A 23,880-nucleotide genomic window follows, 5' to 3' on the forward strand; every position below is an offset into this window, starting at 1 on the left:
GTTCCTACATACTCCCAAACAAACTTTGTCACTTATTAAAAGTAACCTTGTGGGAGAGGTAGGCCTTGAAATAGTGGAAAACAAAGGTGAGAGTTTTTGTAAGAAATTGGGTTGTTGATTGACATAAGGTGTGAGCCCTAGTTAAGAAGCAGCCACAATCTGTCAGGGTAAGGCACAAGTAAACCCCAAATTGACCTGTGCTCAACTCACTGGTGGCTTGGCACAGAGCAGTTAGGCTTACCTTGTAGGTGATATGTAAAGTATTTGTGCAGCAGTTCAAACAGTAACACGGTGAAAACACACCATAAAATGAGCCCACAACAGAGTTAGAAAAATAGAATAGTTGTTGATAAATAAAACTGACCAAAAGGACAAAAATCCAATCAGTAGAACCGGCGAAATTAAATTATTATTATTATTTTTTTTTTAAAGAAAACGGCTCCAAAAGGCGTTAAGTGGCAACTGTGAATACCTGGTCACTCCAGACTGGGACAAAGTTACAAGTTCAGGCCAACTGTGATGGAGCGCAGGGCAGATACAGGGACACAGTAAGCCTGCTGAGCAAAAGTACCTTGGATCCTAGTTTGTGGAGCATTGTGTGGATCTGCTTTGAAAATGCATCACGCAAATGAGACGATGCAGTGAGGTCCTGTTGCATCGATGTCGATGGGGCTTGCGATGTGAAGTCCGGTGTCGGGGATGCAACTCTCAGTCAGGGCAGTGCGTCAGTTCCTAAGACCTGCAAGGTTGTGATGCAGAGTCCGGTGTCGTCAACAAGGCTGTAGTCGATAAGAGATGCAAGGGCCTGCTCTGAGGACACATCATTCAAGGGTGGTTCTGAAGGTGATGCAAGTCTTTGTGATGGGTCCAATCCACCCAGCAGTGGTGATACATTGGTTCTGTTTGGGTTTGGGCCTCACAGCAGAGATGATGTGTCGGTTCCCCTGGATCCACAGGTCGGCAGAGGACCTTAAGCCCACTTCCAAGGGTCAAGGACTGGGGGTGGCACCACTTGACAGGGTAGGCTCACAGATGGCAGAGTCCAGGTAAGGTTGTTGGAAGCCTGTTGTGTCCTTGAGGCTTCAGATTAGGAGGCCAGACAACTAGCCTTTGTACTCACTCTGGGTTCAAGTATTGCAGGTCCAATCCTTCTCACCCAGTCAGGAGGGAAGCAGGTCAGCACAGCAAACAGTAGTCCAGCAGAGTGGCAGTCCTTTAGCAGCACAGCTGTCTTTTCTGGTAGAGTAACCACAGGGCCAGAAGTGTAATGAAGTGGTGGTGTCTGAGGCCATCTTTTTGACTCTGGTGCCCTTGCTCTGCAAAGTGGGAGAAGCTTCTAGACAGTATTTTTGAAGTGCAAGGAATTCTCTGCCTCTGCTGCTATGGCTTCAGGCTGGATGAACTGACAATGCATGGTTGTTAGAGCCTTTGTGTGGAGACAGGACACAGCATATTCTGGTATTATTGAGGCTGTGTCCAGCTCCTCCCTCCCAACCTGCAAGTGATGGCTCATGCAGTCATAGTTAAGCTCCCATTGTGTGTGGCTGCCTAGGAGGAAGAGGCAAATCCCAACTGCAACTACACCCAGTCATGTGACCAGAGACAGGCTGCAGGCACCAAATGGCTAAGGCTAGAAAATGCCAACTTTCTAAAAGCGACTTTTTTTGGCATTTATTAGAATTGTAATTTATAATCCGAGTTCACCATAAGTTAGGATTTTAAATTTGAATTCCAGAGACACCGCCGTTAACTGGTTATCACTTCCTAATTGAAAATTACACTTATAAAATGTAATAGTGCAACTCCAGTGTTTTCCAATCCGCGATATATTCCTTGCAGTATAGGGAAAAATGAATTTGAGTGTTTCACTACCAGGAGATGTAGAACTTAAAAGTACATGTCCAAACATCTACATACACTGACCTCACCTTGAGGATGTCCAGGGTCTACCTTAGGGGTGACCTATATGTATTAAATTGAAGTTTTGGGCCTGGAAAAAAGTTTATTTTGGCAGATTAACATGGCAGGTTAAAACTTCAGACACAGGCTCTACAGTGACAGGCCTAAGACATGTTTAAAGGGCTACATAAGTGGGTGGTGCGATCAGTGCTGCAGGCCCACTAGTAACATTTAATTTACAGGCCTTGGGCGTGCGTAGTGCCACTTAACTAGGGACTTACAAGTAAATTAAATATGCCAATCAAGCATGAGCCAGTGTTGCCATGTTTAGAAGAGAGAACACAAGCACTTTAGCACTGGTTAATAGTGGTAAAGTACGCAGTGTCCCCAGACTAGCAAAAACGAATTCAGAAAAAGGTAGGAGGAGAAAGGCAAAAGGTTTGTGAATAATCTTGCATGAAGGGCCAACCCAACAGAGTTTCTCTACCAGGGCATATAAACTTAAACGTTCCTGACCAACCTTTTGAGTACAGCACAACCTTCCATATGGACTGTTTTAGAGCCTACCACAAGGGTGACTTGTGTATTAAAAAGGAAAGTTTAGGCCTGGCAAAAGATTTATTTGACCACGTCGACTGACTTTTTAAAACTGCACACACAGGCTACAATGGCAGACCTGATACTTGTTTAAGAGGGCTAATTAAGTAACTGGCACACTAGGTATTGCAGGCCACTAGTAGCATTCAATTACTTGGAGGTTGTTTCATGAAATGCCATACGCTTTAATAGAAATGTATTCCCTACCAATCATTAAAAGCCTTGGGTTCTTCTTGGAAAATGAAATGGAGTTGAAGGCACAGTTCAGTTCTGAGCCATGCCTAGTATGCCAGTAACTGAGGTGTGAAGGCAGGTTTGGAAGATAACATAGGACAGCAGTTTAAAGAGTCTGATGGCCTTTCCGTCCTCCTTCTCAGCCTGCACACCTCCTTATCTTCATATGTGATTGGGACCAGATGAAAAGGGATCCAGTGAGTGAAGGTGAACATTTCACACCTCTCAGTCCCTGCTACCACCTGATCCTCCTCTGTGTGAACAGGAAGTTTAAGAAATATTGTGGGAGGAAAGGGTTAAAAAAAGGATGGAAGCAAAATAAGGGGGAAAGGATTGACCTCTGAGACATCAGAACATCTTAATCAGAATAATGGATACCTCAGAGAGAGAAAGTAAGGCACAAGAGACATTAGAGGTTCAAAGTCTAAAGGGAAGTTTCTTGGTGAGACAGATCTCAGAGGGAAACTCCAGAGTCGCAGCGAAAGGAGACTAAGAGAGATGGTTGTAGGAGGTACACAGAGGTTAGTGGTAATTTCTGGCACCGATATGTTTTTTCCTGCTTTCTTCTGTATTCTCCACCCTTCGCCAACGCATCTCGGTTATCTATCCCTTACCCCACCATCATTTCATCTTTTCTTATCCGTTAGGAAAAACTTTTGTGGTTTGTTTATGAGCTGCATTTGTGCTATTTCCTTTATTTGATGAAATATATAGGAAGCACAACAATTTAACTGCCCACTTTTCGTTCATTTAATTTATATTTTGAAGGGGCATGGCCTGGAATTTAAGCATCTGCTTCAAACTGGCTTTGCTGTCTGTTGGACAGATCTGTTGCTTGCAATTTACATATAGTGGGCTTAAGTCAGATCTCTGCTTATGATTCGATGGCTTTGTTATCTTACTTGTCTGCCCCTGATTCTTTGGTTTTCCTCTCCGTTCTTGTATTTGCCCCAGCCAGGAGCAATTGGGCCTCATACTGCTCTGATTTGATGAGTTGTTTCCTTCAACCGCATACCCGAGAGGGCTCTTTTTTCCTCTGTATGGATCACTCCATAGGGGCGTGTTTTCTTTTCCCCCTTAAACTGTTCCCCCACAACATCCCTCACTCTCCAGAGGGCATGCAGTTGTTTACAGCACCCCCTCCCTATATTTATGAGCTGATCTCTCTTTCATCTCTCACTTGCCAAGTCCCCTAATGCTGCCCATCCTGTGGTGATGTTTTCCCCATGGCATGGCAGCTGGAAAGCACTGCTGGTTCAGCTTTCTTTCTCTTTTACGATTTGCTCAAGTCTTTTATTTGTTTCATAAAATTATTATTTATTTTCCAAGTCTAACATGGTCGCCCTCCATGTTAGATCGACAAATTAACAATGGATGCCTGCTTTAGGATGCATGCATGCATCATAACACACTTGTATACATGAACCAAAAGGCATGCATACACATTCGTGGCCATCTTGGAAAAGGTTTTCTTCAATAGAAAGCCTGTTGCCAGGTGTATGCGTGCATCTCAATGTTTGGACATGAATGCAACTGGAAAACAAATATTGGCAAAGCCAATAGTTCGGCACATTATAGCCAATACCTTGTGATTTTGCAAAAGCGTATTACTCAGAGGCCTTTATTTTTTTTAGAAATAGAAGCCAAGATCCCAATTCCTCTGGGCCCATATATCCAAGTATATGGTAACTTTTTCTCTTCTAGGTTTTATTTTTTTATTGCACATTGGAAGAGCTAGAAAACCATGACATTTAGCGATGTATAAACCTGGGCTTTAACATTTACTTTTGTGTTCAGGTATAGTCATGCAAATGAATCCAAAAAATTATGAATGGGGCAATGAAACTGATGTAATTTATGATATTCCTCCAATGCATCTGCATTGTCTTTGTAGCAATGAAATGTCACTGATTCTTATTAAAATGATGTTGGCTGATTCCCTGGTGCCTCTTTTGCTTGTGGTATCCTAGGTGGAGACTGTGCAACCTTACTCAAAAACATGGGTCCCTTGCCTGTGGACATGGCGCGAATGTACTTTGCTGAGACGGTGTTAGCCTTAGAATATCTTCATAACTATGGAGTGGTGCACAGAGACTTGAAGCCTGACAAGTGAGTAATGTGTAATCATACATAATGGTGCATCAGTTAGAGGAGAGTATTTTAAAGTGATTATCCACCTTGAATGGGCTGTAGTCTAATGTACATTAGCATGTTTATTGAGAAGGCCTCAGGTGGTTCACGTGATTTCATGCTTTTCTACAATTTTACGGCGCTTGTAATCCTGGAAATGCCCCACAGCATAGACGTTTCGTGAGAGGACTTCTTTAAGTCCTGGGAAATAGATTGAGGGTTTGCAGCAAAAAAAGGCACAGTTGCAGTTTCTCGCATATGCATGTTCTGCTCTGCCAAGCCGATTATGCTTGTATAATTGGTCTTTGATTTTTATTTATTTGTATTTCATGCGGGTATGAACAGTATTCATGTTGCCGGGAACCGTGCGCTGTGTTGCTTAGACCTGCATGTGTCTCTTGCTGATAAACAGCGAGGCAGAGAGCTGCCCGCCCCGGCCACTCTGCATGTCTTGTGCGTTTACTATGAGAGCCAACCTTGCAGATTCCGGTGCAGCAGCTTCAGCTGTTTTCTTCGTGGAAGCCAAATAACCATCATAAAACCGACCTGTGCTGCCATTTTGCGAGTTTGTTGTTCTTATTCTGGGACTTTTCAGGTAATTGATTCGAGTTATTTTTACCTTTCCGTAGGGCACAAGCCGTAACCCCGGACCTGGGCAGCATTCTGTTGCGGTTTATCTAAGTTTCTGCGCGCTTTTTCTGCAGACATGTTTGAGGGATGTCCTATCAGCTGCACCTGCTTGAGGGTTGCCTCTAGACGCCATAAAATCATAGGGTAGATGTTCAATTTCATCTATACGTGTGAGGGTCCCACGAAGCAGCCTAACCCTTGCCTACGCAACCGTGGGTCCAAGTCGACCAACTACCAAGCATTTACACACTCCTGAAAAGCGGTAGCGCCTTCACACTGAGCCACTCAAGTGATGCGCTGTATTATTAGACAAGTGCTGTGCAGCCTGGTAGGTAGCAAGGCACTCACCCTGCCATAGATACTACATCCTTTACCTCTCTGACCTTATTCTCATGTTATGAGCAGTTTCCACTCAGTTCAAGTTATTAGGCTTTGGCTTTGAGATAGGAGAAGGAGCGTCGTCATGCTCAGCTGCGTTGTATGCGGGGGTTAAGGGCGAGGGAGGTGGAGCGGAGGTGTCTGGAGGGTTTGTGAACTCTCAGGCGGTGGTTGATGTAGGCGGGTCTGGAGTCAGTGAAGTCTAGAACCAGTAAAGTTTTTTGAGGTGGGGGTTGATGTGGGTGTGGCAAGAGAGATCCAAGGTGAATCTTGGTGCTGAAATCTGGATGGTCTGTAGTCTTTGAACTAGGTGGGCCTCAATTCCCACATAGAGGGTGTTTCCGTAGTCTTGACTGGTGACAAGGGCTTGTGTATATCCCATTTTGGGGAAGCCACTTGAAAATCTTATGTAACATGGGTAGGATGAAGAAGCAGGAATATGCACTGCGTTGACTTGGGACCTCCTCGTGAGTTTGCTGTCCAGGAAGGTACAAAGCTTCCTAGCGTGCTCAGCTAGGGTTGGAGTGGGCCCCAGTTCTGTGGACCACCAGGAGGCGTCCCGGTGGGGTTCTCGCTGCCAAAGTTCAAGCCCTCTGTCTAGTTTGTGTTGAACTTGAGGCAGCTATTCCTCATCCAATTGACAACGCTGGAAATGCATTGGTAAAAGTTGGTTCAGGTGGTGGATGAGTTTTTCGGAGATGGAAAGGATGAGTTGCGTGTCATCGGTATAGGATATAATGTTGAGTCCGTGGGATCTTACTATGTTGGCAAGCGGCGACATCCAGATGTTGAAGAGGGTGGGGGATGAGTGGTGAGCCTCGAGGGACTCTGCAGATGATTGGTTTGGGTTCGGAGGTGAAGGCTAGAATGTGGATTTGTTGTCTTCTGCTAGTGATAAATGAGGCGATCCACCTGAGGGCAGCTCCTTGGATGTTAATGTCCTTAAGTCTGGTGATGGGCATGTGGGGGAGACTGTGTTGAAGCCTGCTGAGAGATCACAGAGGATAAGAGTGGCTGTCTGTCTTTTGTTGAGGAAGGCCCGGATGTTGTCGGTGGCTGCGGTCAGGGCTGTCTCGGTGCTATGGTTGCTGCAGAATCCTGATTTGGAGTCGTCCAGGATGTGTTTGTGTTCTCTGTAAATGGTAAGTTGTTGGTTAATAGCTTTTTGATTACTTTGGCTGGGAAAAAGAGGAGGGTGATAGGTCTGTAGTTGCTGAGTTTGTGGGGTACCGCTAAAGGGTTTCTTCTGCAGAGATTTGATTTCTGCAAGCTTCCACTCTTCTGGGAAGGTGGTAGTATCCAGTGAGGGGTTGAGTAGGGTGGAATGTTTGAGGCCAATCCTGGATGCTCCTACATTGAAGACATGGGTTAGATGGGGCCCCTGAGTGGATGGATTTCATGATGGGGATGGTGATCTCAGTGGTGAGGTGGTTCCAGGTGGTTAGCCTTCAGATGGTAGTGTGTGGTGTTATGGCTGTTGAATACGTTTTCAGGCTTGAGATGGGGTTGAGGTTCCTGTAGATTGTGGCGATTTTGTCATGGACGAAATCTGCAAGGCTGTTGCATATGTCCTGAGATGGGAGAGATGTTACTTGTTGCCATTGCTGGGTTGGTCAATTTCTTGACCATGCAATGCCAGGGCTTTTTTTTGTTTCACATAGTTAGCCATGGTATAGGCTTAGTGCTGATTTTTAGACGGTTTTGTCAGCTGGGTCTTTGTTGGTGCACCAACTTGTCTAGAGGTGCTTGTATAGGCACTTGACTGTCCTGAGGTTCTCAGTGTACCAGCTGGCTTTCTTGGTAGATCTTCTGTGTTTCTTGTTCATGATGGGGAGGACGATGTCAGTGCAGTCAGTGATCCATGTTCTGGCACCCTGCTTCACATTGTTGTGGTGTTTGGGCGGTCTGAGGGTGAGTGTGTTGGTCCATTCCGTCTCTGAGGCCTTGTTCCAGCTGCATTGGATTACATCGAGGGGAAGGGCATTGTGATTGTAATGATGAACTGGATGATTGAGTTGTCAGTCCATGGGAGTTCAGTGGTGTGTCGGTATTACTAAAGGTGAAAGTACGGTTGAGCATGTACCCTGTGATTTATGTGTCTCAAGTATGAGTTAGGTGAGGCCTATGTTGTTTAGGCTTTTGAGGAGGTCGGTGGAGTTAGTCTGCTATGTCGATGTTGAAATTGCAGTGACCCAGGAGCATGTAGTCCTTCAAGACAATGACGAGGGGGGGCATTGAAATCGGTGATGATGTTGCAGAAGGTGGTTCGAGGTCCCGGCTGACGGTATGTGGGGTTTCCCCTAATGGTGGACTTCTTGCCCGTTTGGCTAGTGAAGTTGAATAGGCCCAGCATGTTAAATTGAGATATCTTCATTATCGCTTAGGTACACCCACGTGGAGCTACGTGCCTCTTGAACATGCTGTACCAAGTTGGACAGGCAGCAGTCTCAGGTCTTTTGTTACATATAGTAATGCCTTTTCAACCAGGATCAAGCCCTCTCACACAGGCTAGAGCTACACAGCATCTCCCCAGATGTAGCGCCAATGCTGCCGAATTTCTGACGGTCTTTGATGTGTTGAAGACCTATCCTAAAAGTGTCAGCACAGAGGAGGATGTAAGTTCACTGTCAAAAATCTTAATTAACATGTTTGCCACTTTTCCCCAAAGGCTGCCTATCCAGGAAATACCATGCAAAATGAACTAAGTAAGCTTTCAGGTACTGCCAACTGTGGAATGTAGGGGTTAGGCAGGGATCAAATCTGTGTAGAGTGACAGGTGTAAAATGTGCAAAATATATAAATTCAAACACACCATACTTTGTCATAGAATCACGCGCTGTTTGGGGCACAAATAGAGCCAGCACTTACAAGTGAGCACCTGTCCTTCCAGCATTTACCTCTTTCAGTCTCCAGATGTGGAACAGGATGTCAGCTCTCAAGTTTACTAATTTGACATAGGCTAAATACCTACCGCCAGATATCCTCTGTAATTGTGTGATGGGTTGAAGGCTCAGAATGTGAGGACTCATTGAAGTAGCTTGACAATTTGGATTGCGGGGTACAACACAATCTATTTGGAAGGCAAGTGGAGTAGCAGATGCTCTTTCCTTTAATTGGAAGTATTTGCAGTCTCCTCAATGTCTAATACGTGTTGTTCCGACTTATTATTTTTGATGTTTTTATTCTTCCAGTCATCCATTCAATTGATCTAACCTCATGGTGAGGAATTAATTTTGTCACTTTTGGACTTGAAGCTGCCTTTCAAATTGAGCAGGGTGGCCTCCATTTTATCACAGTGATTCAAAGCCACACCATTGCCAAGCTCTTCAGTTCAGGTGCATTGTCTCTGTTCATCTTAGAGGGTCTTTCCTATTCAAAGGTGAGATTACTCTGCTTAAGATCACCTTTGCCCAAGGTCATAACTGAAATTGACCCCAATCAGTCAGAAGGTCAGAGTGCCAGATACAGCATGAGATGTCTTCACTATGCCCAATAGGCTGTCTAAATTAGGTGGTACCAATATTGAGCGCTGAAAGTGAAGAGCTGCACTGCGGGCTTCTCCTACCTAGTACAATCACCGGCGAGCTCAAATTACCCAGTCTATTCCCTGAGTTTGGCACAGAGAGACCTGATAGAGCAAATGTATTGACACAACAGCAAAACATCCTCTAGTCTGCCCTTTCAGCTGTGACCTAGTCCTTTATCATGCAATACAGTACAGAAGCCCTGGAGTCCCAATAAAATAATCACAGCAGAGGTAGTGTGACCATGGTGGTGTGTTGGTCATTCTAGCCCATAGCACTTCAGGCACTAGCACCAACAGCACATAATGGGGTTGCAGCATCCCAGTTCATCTGTAATATCACAATAGGGAGGCCCAGGTCGAGGGGCTACCATTGCACCATTCCCCAGCCCCCATCACTGCAAAGAAGGGACCCCTAGGGAAAGAGAAGGGGTTTAAGCACAACAGTGATGTCCTGTTAATAGGGCAATTTCCACAGGCTACTAAAGCTGGCTGCCTAACCTGTGGCAGCCCACTCGCTTGAGCCAGACCAAACCTTGCTTGCACGAGCTCCAGCACTCCTCCCATCTCCAATGGCAAGAAGCGCGGTACATCGTAGATCATGTACCCATACTATCCCAACGCCACCACTGACCATATCCAGTACAGCACATTGAACACAGGAGGAGCCCTCGGCTTTCCAGGGGCCCTGTCACTGCTGGTTTTCAACGTTTCTACCTTTCCAGGCCGATCATGACCTTGAGGATTATGACTAGTAATCACAGTGGTTAGAAGTGTGCCTACAAGTCCTGCCAGGCACACAGATCAGACTCCAGCCTTCCTCTGCACCTTTTACCAGGAATCCACTGTGAACAGGATCACTGAACAAATTAGACGCCGTAGGTGCAGAACCCCACATTGAAGCAGACATTGCAGGTTGGCAGCCTGGCTAGCCCACATGTTCAGGCTCTTAATTGCAAAATGTTAGGGCTCCTCCTCAAACTTGTTAAATTGTGCCATTAATCTGGTACCCCAGAAGCTCTCTCATTTGCATAGTCTTTCATCTAACTAACAAAAGTTTCAGACTTTCAAATAAGACGGGGTTTAGACATATCGGTGGAATTAAAGAAGCAAATGCAGTTTTTTTTTTTAATCTTCACAGTTGCTTTGTTTTTCTTCTTTGGTGATTCACACTACATCCGGTAAACCACAAATAAATATCTAACCTACTTTTGGTCTCTCCAACGTTGGGCCGATCGGAAACAGACGAACAGTTTCTTTTCCTGTGGTGTAGCTTCTATTAAGGATGCTGCCCGCTGTAAGCGATGCACCAAAAGTTGCTGATGGTGAATAGGTACATTGGCCTTGATGTTGAACGGGTGCCTTGACCTTTCACTGAGCACACGTACATGATTCATCCTGCAGTTTTGTCCCTAGGTTGCCCTCCTTACTGTTACCAGCTATTGCTCAAATGAATGATGTGTTGACCATAAAATAACAATGTAAATGTCTGATTTGCAGTTTATTGGTAACATCGTTGGGACATATAAAGCTGACAGATTTTGGACTGTCGAAAGTGGGCCTAATGAGTATGACGACCAATCTTTATGAAGGTCACATAGAGAAGGACGCCCGTGAATTCCGAGATAAACAGGTACTCGTTATTGCGTCTTCTGCTGTCATTCACTGCTCGTCGCATAGGTGGTTTTCAAATGTGGCGCAACGGAGACGTTGCCAGTAGTTCGCCTTTTGTTTTGTTATATTGTATGTCTTGCTTCGATGTGATCATTTGTCATTGCTGTGGTGAATTATGGGCCGATGTCATCAGATACACTAGTGCAATCCATTTACAGGCTTTGCTGCTTTCTATTGGCCGATACTCGCATCAACTAGGTGCAGTGAAAAATAAAATACTGAACATTTATTCTGATGTAGGAAGGTTGCCCTTTCTAGCAGACGGCCTACGTTTCAATGAACTGCATCGCTACAGACCTAGGATTAATATAGCTTCATGTTCAAGCACTGAAAAACTTGATTTCAGTCATTCAGTGTAGGAAGTGCTTGAAAATCATCTAGTTTTGTGGCTAGCGGTCGCTCTCTTCTCCTGTCTCACCTCCCCTTCTTCCCCCTTCGTACCTCCTCTCTTTGCTGCCGGAGGCTCCTCATTATAAAGCAACCAATCACCTCTTCTGGAACCTTCAGCAGCAAATTAGAAAGCAGCCTCTTATGCCACATTGCTGTAATACCAAGCACCTTAATCACACGTAGAATGTGTCCCTCAGCATAGTTTCACAATAGGGACGCAGGAACCATATATTTAAAACATAATCCATTGCAAACATACCCCCATCAAGTTCTTCGAAACCATAAAGCTCTTCCCGCCTGTTAATGAGATGGAAATGCTGGCTACCTGCTCCTTGGCCGACCATGATGGCACATTAGCAGAAGGGCTTGGGAGTGTTGGGCTGTTTCTAGGAGCCTGAGAGGACTGTCACGGGCTGTGCAGATTGTTTCAGGTTCCCCCTCGGCATTATGGTCTATTAGTGAGATGAACGATCTAATTGTGCGCAAGCGAGAATGTGAGGAAGACAAATGGACTGCAGTCCTTAGGAGGAGCCTGGCAGTCTCCACAGAGTGCTTGCAGAACTCATGATGCATGCTAGACTCAAGGGGGCTGAAATCCAAGCCATGGCCCATTTCCCGTAAGCATGCCTCATTACCACTTGTCCACAATCTGTTCGCTCCAGGAGTGATGTGAGCTGGGAGGAGCATGTGCTTAATTTATGGAAGGTTGTAAGCAGCATTTTGTTAAAACAGCTGCTGTCAGCACCGTGATCTTTTGACTTAATGTTCTCCATCCCATTCAGTTGTATGGTTGTCTCTACTGTAGCACGGGCATGACTAGCATAAGGCTGTATGCTCAGAGGTGTATAACTGTTTTCTTGTGGGTATTTATATGTGCAGGTTGCTTACACTTGTGTTTTTTTCAGAGTTGGTAAATCCCCCTAAAAATGATAGTTTATGGCAAATGTCTCTGTGTGCCCCAGGGTTGTGTGTTTATGTAATTTCTAAGCATCTGACCACTGGACAGGAACCAATAAACATTCTTTATACATTAGAGATTTAATTTAGTTTCTTTATGTCATAATTTATATTACATTATCTCGGAACATCAGTGTTATTACTATGTAATGTATGCAGTTTTGAAGGAAGCTACGTTTTAGCATAGTATTTTCTGAAAGGTCAAAATAACGCAAATGTGGTATCTTTTAAAAAGCAAATGAACAATTGAATGCGTTTTAATGTCGATTACTTTTAGTAGCCAGTAATGCTGTTGAAATGTTGCCTTTAGGTCTGTGGCACCCCTGAATACATAGCGCCTGAAGTCATCTTAAGGCAAGGGTACGGAAAGCCTGTGGATTGGTGGGCCATGGGAATCATTCTCTACGAGTTCCTAGTTGGATGCGTACCGTTCTTTGGAGATACTCCGGAAGAGCTGTTTGGACAAGTCATCAGTGGTAAATATCTCACAGACCCAAAAGTAATAGTGCATGAAAGAGAGTATGTAAGAACATTCTTTCTACAATCTAAGTCAAAAGCATGACTTACCAACTCAAAGTTTATAGAATGGTATGATGTTGAAATGCTGGATTTTTATGAAGAGGCTTTTGCCTCTTACTCTACCACTATCTTCTCACCATCACTGTCCATAATGATGTAACAGAAGAATAGCATCTTTAATGAAAGTGTCACCTCAATTTTCTTTACAAGTAATACAAGTCCCTCATTTAGCAGCTTCTTTAGGAATGTGTAATTTAAAGTATGTGTGTTAGATGCGCCACACTGCTATCTTAGTTATTTGTGTCATTCTGATGATGCACTAGAGGCTGTACAGTCAGAGGTCAGCCATCCTATCCTCTCTTACCAAGTGATCGTTTGATGGCTGATACTCAGTACCCAAGTGCATCCAGTCATGACAGGCACAGTAACGTGTCCTTTGAGCCCAGCGGTTTGTATGGAAAACTTTAAAATGTATTGTAAATTCTGCCATGATTAACTTAAGCTCTGACATTCACTAAGGAAGGGAATTCCGATAAGTTAAAATAATTAAGAAAAACTAAAGGAAATTAAACGAAAAAGAGCCAACTTACTTTCCATAAAAGTTTGGATAAAAAATTATTGCCCAATTTCATGAAAAACATTAAATGTACTGGTAGAGATTGACATATCTGCCTGAGTGTGCTTTTTTTGTATCTTAAATTTACAAACATTTTTCGATTCGCTGGTTCTAGGAGTGTACTGCAAATGTCATATGATGTATTTTACGTGTCCTATTTCCCTTCTGTCGAAATCTCCATAGAGCAGATTTAAAGCTAAGGTGAATGAAAGCTACTGTGCAAATGCACTTTCTTCTTTGTTTTTCTCCACGGACAAAACATGTTCTATGTGGAGAAATCCCATCTCCTATATCCCTCACATTAAGGGGTAATCTGTTTCCCTTTCCATCTTGGAAAGGAAGTTACTCAATCCATTGCCTAGAGTAAATGTCTTACACTTTTGAGGGTGGGAGGGAGGAGGTCAGATTAGTTTGTGAATGCCCCCACACATGCTCGTTTATAGGCATTCACAGACTTGCAAGGATAACCATAACATGTATATTTAAAGCGCACGTTCACCTGTAGGCCTCTTGGTGCTGAATAAGTGATGTTTATTGTTACCCAACCCAATGGTACTGATTTTATCTACCTCAGAATTTGGATGAAAGGCTGAGTGGACCCACTGGGATTTGAACCTGTGATCATCAGGTCAAACACAGGCCCCTACAGTGGACCCATTAGTTCACTAAGCCACCAGACCCGGCAAACCACGCCTCGCAATGTTCACTTCCCATGCCCTGAATGGGATTGACTTGTGGTGGAGAAACCCACGGTTCTTTGTTAATTCCTGGCATGCGTAAATAGAGGGATTTTATACCATAAACATATGTGTACTGCAGCTCTAGTTTTAGGTTCAGCGGACAGGATATTTCTTCCACAGTACATGTGGCCACGTTACCAGTGGCAATACTTATGTATGAGACTGGAGTGTCCTTTGCAGGGGACACCCACGTGCGGGTTGTTTGCACCTTTCCTGTGAAGTTTGCGCTATAACAATACTTCTACTTTGGCAACTCATCGATTTCCCGGCAGTGCAAGTCCCAGAAGCGGGAGTAGGGTTTAAAAACACTACATTTGCAGATGCTGGTAAATTGCAAATGGTGCAATTAAGGAATTAGCTTAAATGTAATAAACCCTCAGCGCGAGTGACTACCTCATAATAAATAATGAGTAAAAGGAAAGAAACCCAGTTCACAGATTGTTAATGCTTTCGGCACTGCTTGCTAGAGTGTAATGTTATTTCGGTAGCAGCTGTTGTTCTTTCATTTAAAATTCAATAACGTTTCAGAGCTTCACTTACAGGCTGACCCCAGCGATTGTTATGCAGCTTATGGCAAAACTAAATGATAATTACACAGGATCCCCTACACCCCAACCTGCTGTTACTCTAAATATTCCAAGTGCGCTGGAGGTCTGCAGCCATGCCAAGGGTTTATTGTTCGGATGCTGCTCCAGTTTTTCTTGTGTTTCCTGTTCACTTTAAGGCACAAACCTCGGGTCTGGGGCAAGGCAGGGGGTTGTCTGCAAGCGGTTGTTTTCTTCCCGCCCTTTCACCAGCCACCTGATGGTTGCAAACTCTAATGAAGTGGATTTGTGGCTCGCCCGCAGTGCCCACGGTCCTTTGATGCAGCACTCTAGCTGTTTATGGATTTAGAGGCATGCTGTTTTGATGGGATACACTGAGGCGCAGGTTAGCAAGGGGAATCGACTGTTTAATTAAGGCGCGTGGCTTTGTTGGAGATGCCTTCCGGCAGACATACATATTCATGATGTCATCTCCAAATCAGACTTTAACTCGCTTTTTCCTCAGGCTGTCGCGTGCGTTTTGCATTCCTATTTTAATTTCACACCCATGTACCTTAACTGCAAGGTCTGCGAACACTGCAAAGGACTTGTTGTTTTTGATTATAACATGAGTCGCTTCATAGCGATGAGATAGGGTTGGTTTTCAGAAAGTGGGTAGAAGAATGTACTTAAAAGCATAAACCTATCCAGGGAGGAATGATGCTCCGAACCAATCAGTTGAGATCGAATTAGATGAATACAAGAAGGTTTCTAGAGCAGGACTGCCAGTCAGCAGGGGTGGAGACCAAAAGACAGTTAGAAAAAAGGAGTCTTCAAAGACTTCCTTAATTTTATTAATATCTTATTCAATTCGGTTCCTTCATTTTTCAGCATATTGTACGTGCACTGGATTGACTTTTATATTATTTGCTCATTTTATGCATATATGTATTGACACTAGTACCTTATTTATGCCTGCTAGACATACTAAGCCAGGCAGAACCCACCCACTCTAGTCAGGGGGAGGGAGTTACACACCCAAGATAACCCCTTCTCACCCTCTTGGTAGCTTGGCACGAGCATTTCAGGCCTATCCCAAAGGCAATGTGTAAAGCTTTTGCCCAACACATGTGATGCACTATTCCCACCACAAAGGAAACACAACACCAAGTTATACAAAATAAACTGTATTGTACACAACATTAGTAGCTCAAACACAACAGGTCAGTAATACCCTGCTACCTAAGCAGTTGTCAGAACATTACACAGTACCGTTACTCTGCGAAAGCCAGCAGTAGATGGAACACATACGTTATTGATTATTCTGCAACATAAGCAGTAGTTAGAAAAACATTACTAAAGAAATGCACAGCATAGTGAACATTAACTCATAAATACCATAACAGGAACATCAGAGAACCCATGGCATGTTACAAAAACACATTATGTGAAATGCCAAACAACGTCATGACTGCCCATGAAAAGGAAACATTAGACAAGCTCATGGCATTAGCACGTAGCAAAACAATATCATGACTGCACCCACCACATCGTGAATGCACTTAAAATAATAGGCCCAACATCAGAAATGCACAGATCATTTTGCAATATTCCCACCAGATCCAGTAAGTGTGAACTGTCCTCCACACTGGGTGCAAAAACGAGGTGGGCAAAAACTGTGACGTTCGTGTCGCCACTCTGAGTTCCTCTGTTCTGTTCTCTGCACCCATTAGGAGCCCAGCGCAATGGGGACCCTCTGGCGAGGTCACCCCTGCAAGCCACAAGAATAGTAAGGGGGGCTCAGTGGGAACAGAGACCTCTGTTGAGGTTTCCCCACCCATTTGCAAGCCTAACAACAGGGATGGGGGAGGCTTGATGGAGTGGGGGGCCTCTGATGAGGCTTTGCCCCCACCAGTGATCACTGAGCCACTGCTGGGCCCAGTGGTAATGGGGGCTACCGTGAACAATAAAGGGCCCCAGCGGCATGGGGCCTCTGACGAGGCTTCCACCCTACCTGCGATGCACACTAACTGGATGGGGCCCGGTGGAGCAGGGGCCTCCGAAGAGGCTTCCAACCCGCTCGCGATGCGCCTGCATCCGACGTGGTGCGCGAGCCTCTCTGTAGTCCTCCCGTGCCGCAGTGGTGAATTCTTGCAAAAGGAAGTTTCCGCCATGCCCTAGGGGTGCTCTTCTCAGAATGCCTCCCCCTGGGGGCACCCCTAGGAGCGCGATCGCTCCAGGCTTCGCTTTCTCATGCCCTGGGGGCACCAAGCACTGCACGTTTCGGACGTGCTTCGATAAAGCAGCCTGCCCAGGTCGGTCGGTGATTCTTCCTGGCAGCAGGATTTTGGAAAGTGCTCCCAAGGCGCTATGCCCTTAAAAGACAATCGCTCTTAAGGCGCTGAGGGACTAAAATAAAGCACTCTCCTAGTGCTGAAGATGCAGCAGTAAAAGCGCCTGGCCTGTGCTGCAATCAATTGGAGGAATGTACACACAATGCTTCCCTCACGCCGAAGAAGCCAAAGTAAAGCGATCTTCTAGTGCTGCGATGCAGGTGCCTCAGGACCCAGCCCCTGGGGGACACAAGTGGAGCACAGGGCGGGAGGGCCCAACAATAGGCCAGCACAAGGGAGATGCAATCAGTGGCAGTTCCTCCTAGTGATCCAGCAGGTCACAGGTCAGCACAGCAGCAGCAGCAGTCCAAGGCGGTTCCTGGTGAGTCCCTCCATTCATTGTTAATTTCTTCAAGAATATTTCTTGTGTGTTTTTCATGGGGGCAATCCCCTGTACATATACTCAGTTTTGCAAAGCACTTTCAAAGAGGGGGAGAAGAGGTTCCAGCCAGTTCCAACTGGTTCTAGGAGTGTCCCCTCTCTCCTCCAGCACAGGCTCCAAACATCAGTTGGGGGTAAACGAGCCCTTTGTGTGAGGCAAGGGCACAGCCTTTACAAATGCAGGTGTGCCCGCCTCCCTTCTATCAGCTGAGGAAGACTATTCAATATGTAGATGCACCTCTGTGACACTTCCACCCTCCCTGGGTACAGGCTGTCTGAAAGGTATGCACAAAGCCCAGCTGTCATTCTGCCCCAGAAGTGGATTGGAGTCAAGCTGCAACACACCAGAGTCATAAGCACAGAGAAGTGCTCACTTTCTAGAAGTGACATTCATTAATGGTAATAAAAAGTCCACCTACACCAGTAAGCAGCATTGCTCACTACCATTACAACCATATCAAACATGCCTTCGCTACCCCTCATAGATCAGACAATACCCCTGTAAGGAAATGCCTCCTTGGCATGGTTACCCCCTAACTTTTTGCCTTTGCTGATGCTAATTTATGATTTCAAAGTATGCTGGGACCCTGCTAACCAGGCCCCAGCACCAGTGTTCTTTACCTAAACTGTACCTTTGTCTCCACAATTGGCACAACCCCGGCACTCAGGTAAGTCCCTTGTAACTGGTACCCGTGGTTCCAATGGCCCTGATGCCAGGGAAGGTTTCTAAGGGCTGCAGCATGTCTTATGCCACCCTAGGGACCCCTCACCCAGCACATACCCACTGCTTCACAGCTTGTGTGTGCTGGTGGGGGGAAAAAGACTAAGTTGACATGGCACTCCCCTCAGAGTGCCATGCCAACCTCACACTGCCTGTGGCATAGGTAAGTCACCCCTCTAGCAGGCCTTACAGCCCTAAGGCAGGGTGCACTATACCACAGGTGAGGACATAAGTGCATGAGCACTATGCCCCTACAGTGTCTAAGCCAAACCTTAGACATTGTAAGTGCAGGGTAGCCACAAGAGTATATGGTCTGGGAGTCTGTCAACCACGAACTCCACAGCACCATAATGGCTACACTGAAAACTGGGAAGTTTGGTATCAAACTTCTCAGCACAATAAATGCACACTGATGCCAGTGTGCAATTTATTGTAAAATACACCCAGAGGGCATCTTAGAGATGCCCCCTGAAAACATACCCGACTTCCAGTGTAGGCTGACTAGTTTTTTCCAGCCTGCCACACACCAGACATGTTGCTGGCCACATGGGGAGAGTGCCTTTGTCACTCTGTGGCCAGGAACAAAGCCTGTACTGGGTGGAGGTGCTTCTCACCTCCCCCTGCAGGTATTGTAACACCTGGTGGTGAGCCTCAAAAGCTCACCCCCTTTGTTACAGCACCACAGGGCATCCCAGCTAGTGGAGATGCCCGCCCTTCCGGCCACTGCCCCCACTTTTGGCGGCAAGGCTGGAGGAGATAATTAGAAAAACAAGGAGGAGTCACCCACCAGTCAGGACAGCCCCTAAGCTGAGGTGACTCTTACTTTTAAAAACCCTCAGTCTTGTGGATGGAGGATTCCCCCAACACTAGTGGCCTGTCTCCCAACTTCGACAACAGGCATCCAACAGGGACTGCCTTGCAACCAAGGACCAAGAAACTCCCGTGAACAGCGGCCCTGTTCAAAAACCTGCAACCTGCTTACAACAAAGAAACAACTTTAAAGACTTCACGTTTCCGCCGGAAGCGTGAGACCTTCCACTCTGCACCCGACGCCCCTGGCTTGACCTGCGGAAAACCAACACTACAGGGAGGACTCCCCAGCAACTGCGAGCCTGAGAGTAGCCAGAGACGACCTCCCTGAGCCCCCACATCGACGCCTGCAGAGGAAATCCAGAGGCTACCCCTGACCGCGACTGCCTGTAACAAGGGACCCGACGCCTGGAACCAACACTGCACCTGCAGCCCCCAGGACCTGAAGGAATCGAACTCCAGTGCAGGAGCGACCCCCAGGCAACCCTCTGCCTAGCCCAGGTGGTGGCTACCCCGAGGAGCCCTGCGTGTGCCTGCCTGCATCGTTGAAGAGACCCCCGGGTCTCCCCGTTGCTTTCAATGCAAAACCCGACGCCTGTTTGCACTCTGCACCCGGCCGCCCCTGTGCCGCTGAGGGTGTACTTTCTGTGCCTGCTTGTGTCCCCCCGGGGCCCTACGAAATCCCCCTGGTCTGCCCCCCCTGAGGACGCGGGTACTTACCTGCTGGCAGACTGGAACCGGGGCACCCCTGTTCTCCATTGAAGCCTATGTGTTTTGGGCACCTCTTTGACCTCTGCACCTGGCCTGCTTAAGCTGCTGGTGTGGTAACGTTGGGGTTGCCTTGAACCCCCAACAGTGGGCTACCTTGGACCCAACTTTGAACCCTGTAAGTGTTTTACTTACCTGTGAACTTAACATTTACTTACCTCCCCCAGGAACTGTGATTTTTGCACTGTGTCCACTTTTAAAATAGGTTATTGACATTTTTGTCAAAACTCTACATGATATTGTGATTATTCAAAGTTCCTAGAATACCTGAGTGAAATACCTTTCATTTGAAGTATTACTTGTAAATCTTGAACCTGTGGTTCTTAAAATCAACTAAGAAAATATATTTTTCTATATAACAACCTATTGGCCTGGAGTAAGTCTTTGAGTGTGTGTTCCTCATTTATTGCCTGAGTGTGTACAAAAAATGCTTAACACTACCCTCTGATAAGCCTACTGCTAGACCACACTACCACAAAATAGAGCATTATGATTCTATCTTTTTGCCACTGTCTTACATCTAAGGGGAACCCTTGGACTCTGTGAACACTATTTCTTACTTTTAAATAGTATATACAGAGCCAACTTCCTACAACCCCCTAGATATAAGGCAGGGCAATTCTAATGCAATCCTATGAGCAAGGCAGCACTCACAGCAGTGAGAAATCAAATTGGCTGTTTGTCACTACCAGGACAGGCCACACAACCAGGCACATGTCCTGCCTTCTACATACATAGCACCCTGCCTATAGGGCTAACTAGGGTCTAACTTAGGGGTGACTTACATGTAGTAAAATGAAGCATGACATCAAACGGATGTGTGAGGGCTCTTGCTTCTACATTTAGAAGTGCCTAGTGGACTTGTGTCTATCCATGGAACTGTGTACTTTACTTTTTCAATATTACTGTTAGGGAGACTGTACACTGGACCTTTTAATCTTCCTGTCCCTCATTTGATTATAAAGTAAATATAGATGCCAGGTCCCTGTGGCACTAAACTGCTCATACAGGCTCTGCGCTAGCAGACCTGAGACAGGTTTGGAAGGCTACTTCAGTGGGTGGCGAAAGCAGTGCTGCAGGCCTACTGGTAGCATTTAATTTACAGGACCTGGCTATAGGGATACCACTGTACAAGGGACTTACAGGTAAATTAAATGTGCCAACTAGGTGTAAGCCAGTCATACCAACTTTAGAAGGGAGAGCACCTGCACCTTAGCACCGATCAACTGTGATAAAGTGCTCAGAGTTCTAGAGCCAACTGCAAGAGGTCAGAAAAAATAGGAGGGAGGAGGCAAAAAGTTTGGGGTTGACCCTGCAAAAAGGTCCAGGTCCAACAATGCCGGTGATCGCAGGATCTCATTTCTGGTGACCTGAAATTATTTTTCATTGTCAGACGTTGAGTAAAAGGGATAGAGTCTGAAAAGGGAGAAAATAGTAGGGAGAAGCAATCAAGGGAGAAAAACAATGATAATTGGAAGCAGGGATTGACAGGAACATCAACAGTGAGCTAAAAAGTCAGGAAGTGTAGGATGGTGGAAGAAAGAGACACAAGGTGTCATAAAGAATCTCTGCACTTATGTTTTTTGCCATTTGATTTTTTTTCCCTACTTCAGGCATTGACTGCCTGTAATAACAAAAGTGCAATACTACAGGTACTTGCCGAAATATTAAAAATATTTTCTGTTTTTAGCCCCCATTGCAAAGGGGGAAGCCATTTATAACTGAAATCATATAACTTATTTCCACGATGCGGGCTACACAATGTGTCCCAAACACTTTCTAATAAATTGAGTGAATCACAACTCCCAGCAGAGGAGGCCGCCCACAACGCTCTGACGTGCCAAAGGTGCCTTAATTGGGACTTGCGCTTCCACTGCGCACATCACTCTGCACTTGGACACGGGGGCGGAAGGCTGGGCTGAACCACACCTCTCAGCAGAACCTGAGGGAGAAGGCCACCCACAACGCTCCGGAGCACCAAAGGCGCCTTAATTGGGACTTGCGCTTCCGCTGCGCACTTCACTCGGCACTTGGACACAGGGGCTGAAGGCTGAGCTGAACCACACCTCCCAGCAGAACCTGAGGGAGGAGGCCGCCCACAACGCTTCGACGTGCCAAAGGTGCCTTAATTGGGACTCGCGCTTCCGCTGCGTGGAACGTGCCCAGGATGCACCCAGACGTGTGCCCGGGCCAAGACGGGGCCAAGACCAGACCAAGGCCGGCCCGTCTGCAGCCGACAGAGGCTGGACTGGGCCCACTCTCTTGGTTTTTAATCTTTTTCCCTTGTTTTATATTTATTCATACTCATTGAGCTTTTAAACTTCCATGTTATCTAGTATATAGTGAGATAAGCATAGACCTGCAACCAGGAGAAATTCAATATCACAAATTTAGGCTTTTGGGTAACAAAGCCATAGAGAGCACACAACTACTTAAGGAGGTGGTAAATCTATCACCTAATTATGGGCAAGAGGAAGGTGGGGGACAGAAGGTAGAAACTGAACCCGGCCGCACAACGATTGACTCCTAGTTAGAGCGGTAGGGGTCATCTCAAAGGAAATCGACCTCGCGGAAAGACGCTTATCCCTGGGGTACCTGGGGGTAGGGGGACCTTTAGCACCACATGAATATACATCAGTTATTCACCCCTAGGCTGACACAGTGGCTCTGATGAATGGAGATTCCCAGATAGAGCCAATGACTCCCACAAGTAAAAACCCCACACCTCAAAGTCAGTCGCCCATTATAAAAAGAAAAAATGATGCAGAAGGGGGGCTGATAGTAACCTGGGCCCTACCATCGGTGAACATATGGTATCTACTGACTGGAAAGATCGCACATTCCTCCTTGATAACCTGCTTAAACCCATTTATACAAAACTGGATAAATTGGAAGAGTAGGTGGGCAAAATTCAGGAAATCTGCCAGAAACCCCCCTTGCCTACATTGTGCCTTAACCCTAAGAACGCTGTGGTACAGAATACTACTCCTAATGTGACAGGTCATTCACATGTATCACAGGGCACAGATACCTTAGATCTGTAAGGAACTGTATTGAGCACTAACCCTGGGGCCCCTACACAAGGGCAAGTAAGGGAGGGCATAAATAGAGTCCATTCTAGGCAACCAAGGGTGGCCCAAACTATTGATCATCCTAGTGGGTGGCACATAGCCTCTAAGAGCAGACCACCGGGCTCCACTCCAGAGGACCCACATCCAATACCAAACCTTGCAGCTCCAGGACACTTCTCATCGAACTCCCTGAATAATGGCTCCATCCACCAACACATAAGAGAAGAACTGCCTGTTGCTAATCTACCCCCTGAGTCTTGGCCCTATGTTATAATCATGACTAAAGTCCCCCCTCTACAGTGTGATCAGAGTGAGCAACAGCGTGACCTGAAGAATAAGGTTATGCACTGTTTAGCGCTGAAAAATCTTTTTGCAATGAATGATGCCCACCAGATAATCCTAACCTGGAGAGTTGGGTGGGTGAGAGCTCCCCGGAATTGTTCCCGCTAGGTGTATTTTATAGACATTTGAACCGGACCAGTCAGGACGTAGATCCGTGCCCTGTATGCCGCCAAAGTCTATATTGGCATTCCCAGGCCCGATGCCATCAATAATGCGTACTCTACCACCCTGTTACTACTAAGCAATAAATATCAGACATTAGGTTCATTGTCAGATAATGACTGACTTTTATGCAAGGGCTCTGTAACCTGCGAGAGGACGAGGTTAAGGGCAGAGGAAACAACCATACATAAGACAGATACGAGCCCTACCAGACTATTATTAATCCAGCAGGACAAGGATGACATGGGCATTGGGGATACAACACATAATGAGGATAGGGAACCAACTGAAGTAGCTCCAAATGCAGTAAGCTGTGGTAGGGAAGAATCACGAACCAGGAGCCTGTCAATAACACCATTGGGCGCCACTATTTTGCTACATGGAATGTCCAGGGCCTACGTGGCAAAACTGAGACTGAAGA

General features: G+C 46.0%; 1 protein-coding gene across 5 annotated transcripts in view; it reads left to right on the plus strand.

Moving 5' to 3' along the window:
- MAST4 (microtubule associated serine/threonine kinase family member 4) overlaps window positions 1-23,880 on the plus strand; it is a 1,720,607-nt gene that overhangs the window by 1,580,677 nt on the left and 116,050 nt on the right. For all 5 annotated transcript variants that reach the window (XM_069222961.1, XM_069222970.1, XM_069222979.1 and 2 more), the window contains 3 exons: window positions 4,701-4,839; window positions 10,892-11,024; window positions 12,723-12,888. In XM_069222961.1, the coding sequence (XP_069079062.1) occupies window positions 4,701-4,839; window positions 10,892-11,024; window positions 12,723-12,888 (438 nt within the window). The remainder of the gene's footprint in view (window positions 1-4,700; window positions 4,840-10,891; window positions 11,025-12,722; window positions 12,889-23,880) is intronic.

This window comes from Pleurodeles waltl, chromosome 1_1 (assembly GCF_031143425.1).
Source record: "Pleurodeles waltl isolate 20211129_DDA chromosome 1_1, aPleWal1.hap1.20221129, whole genome shotgun sequence".
In the NCBI taxonomy this organism is placed as follows: Eukaryota; Metazoa; Chordata; class Amphibia; order Caudata; family Salamandridae; genus Pleurodeles; species Pleurodeles waltl.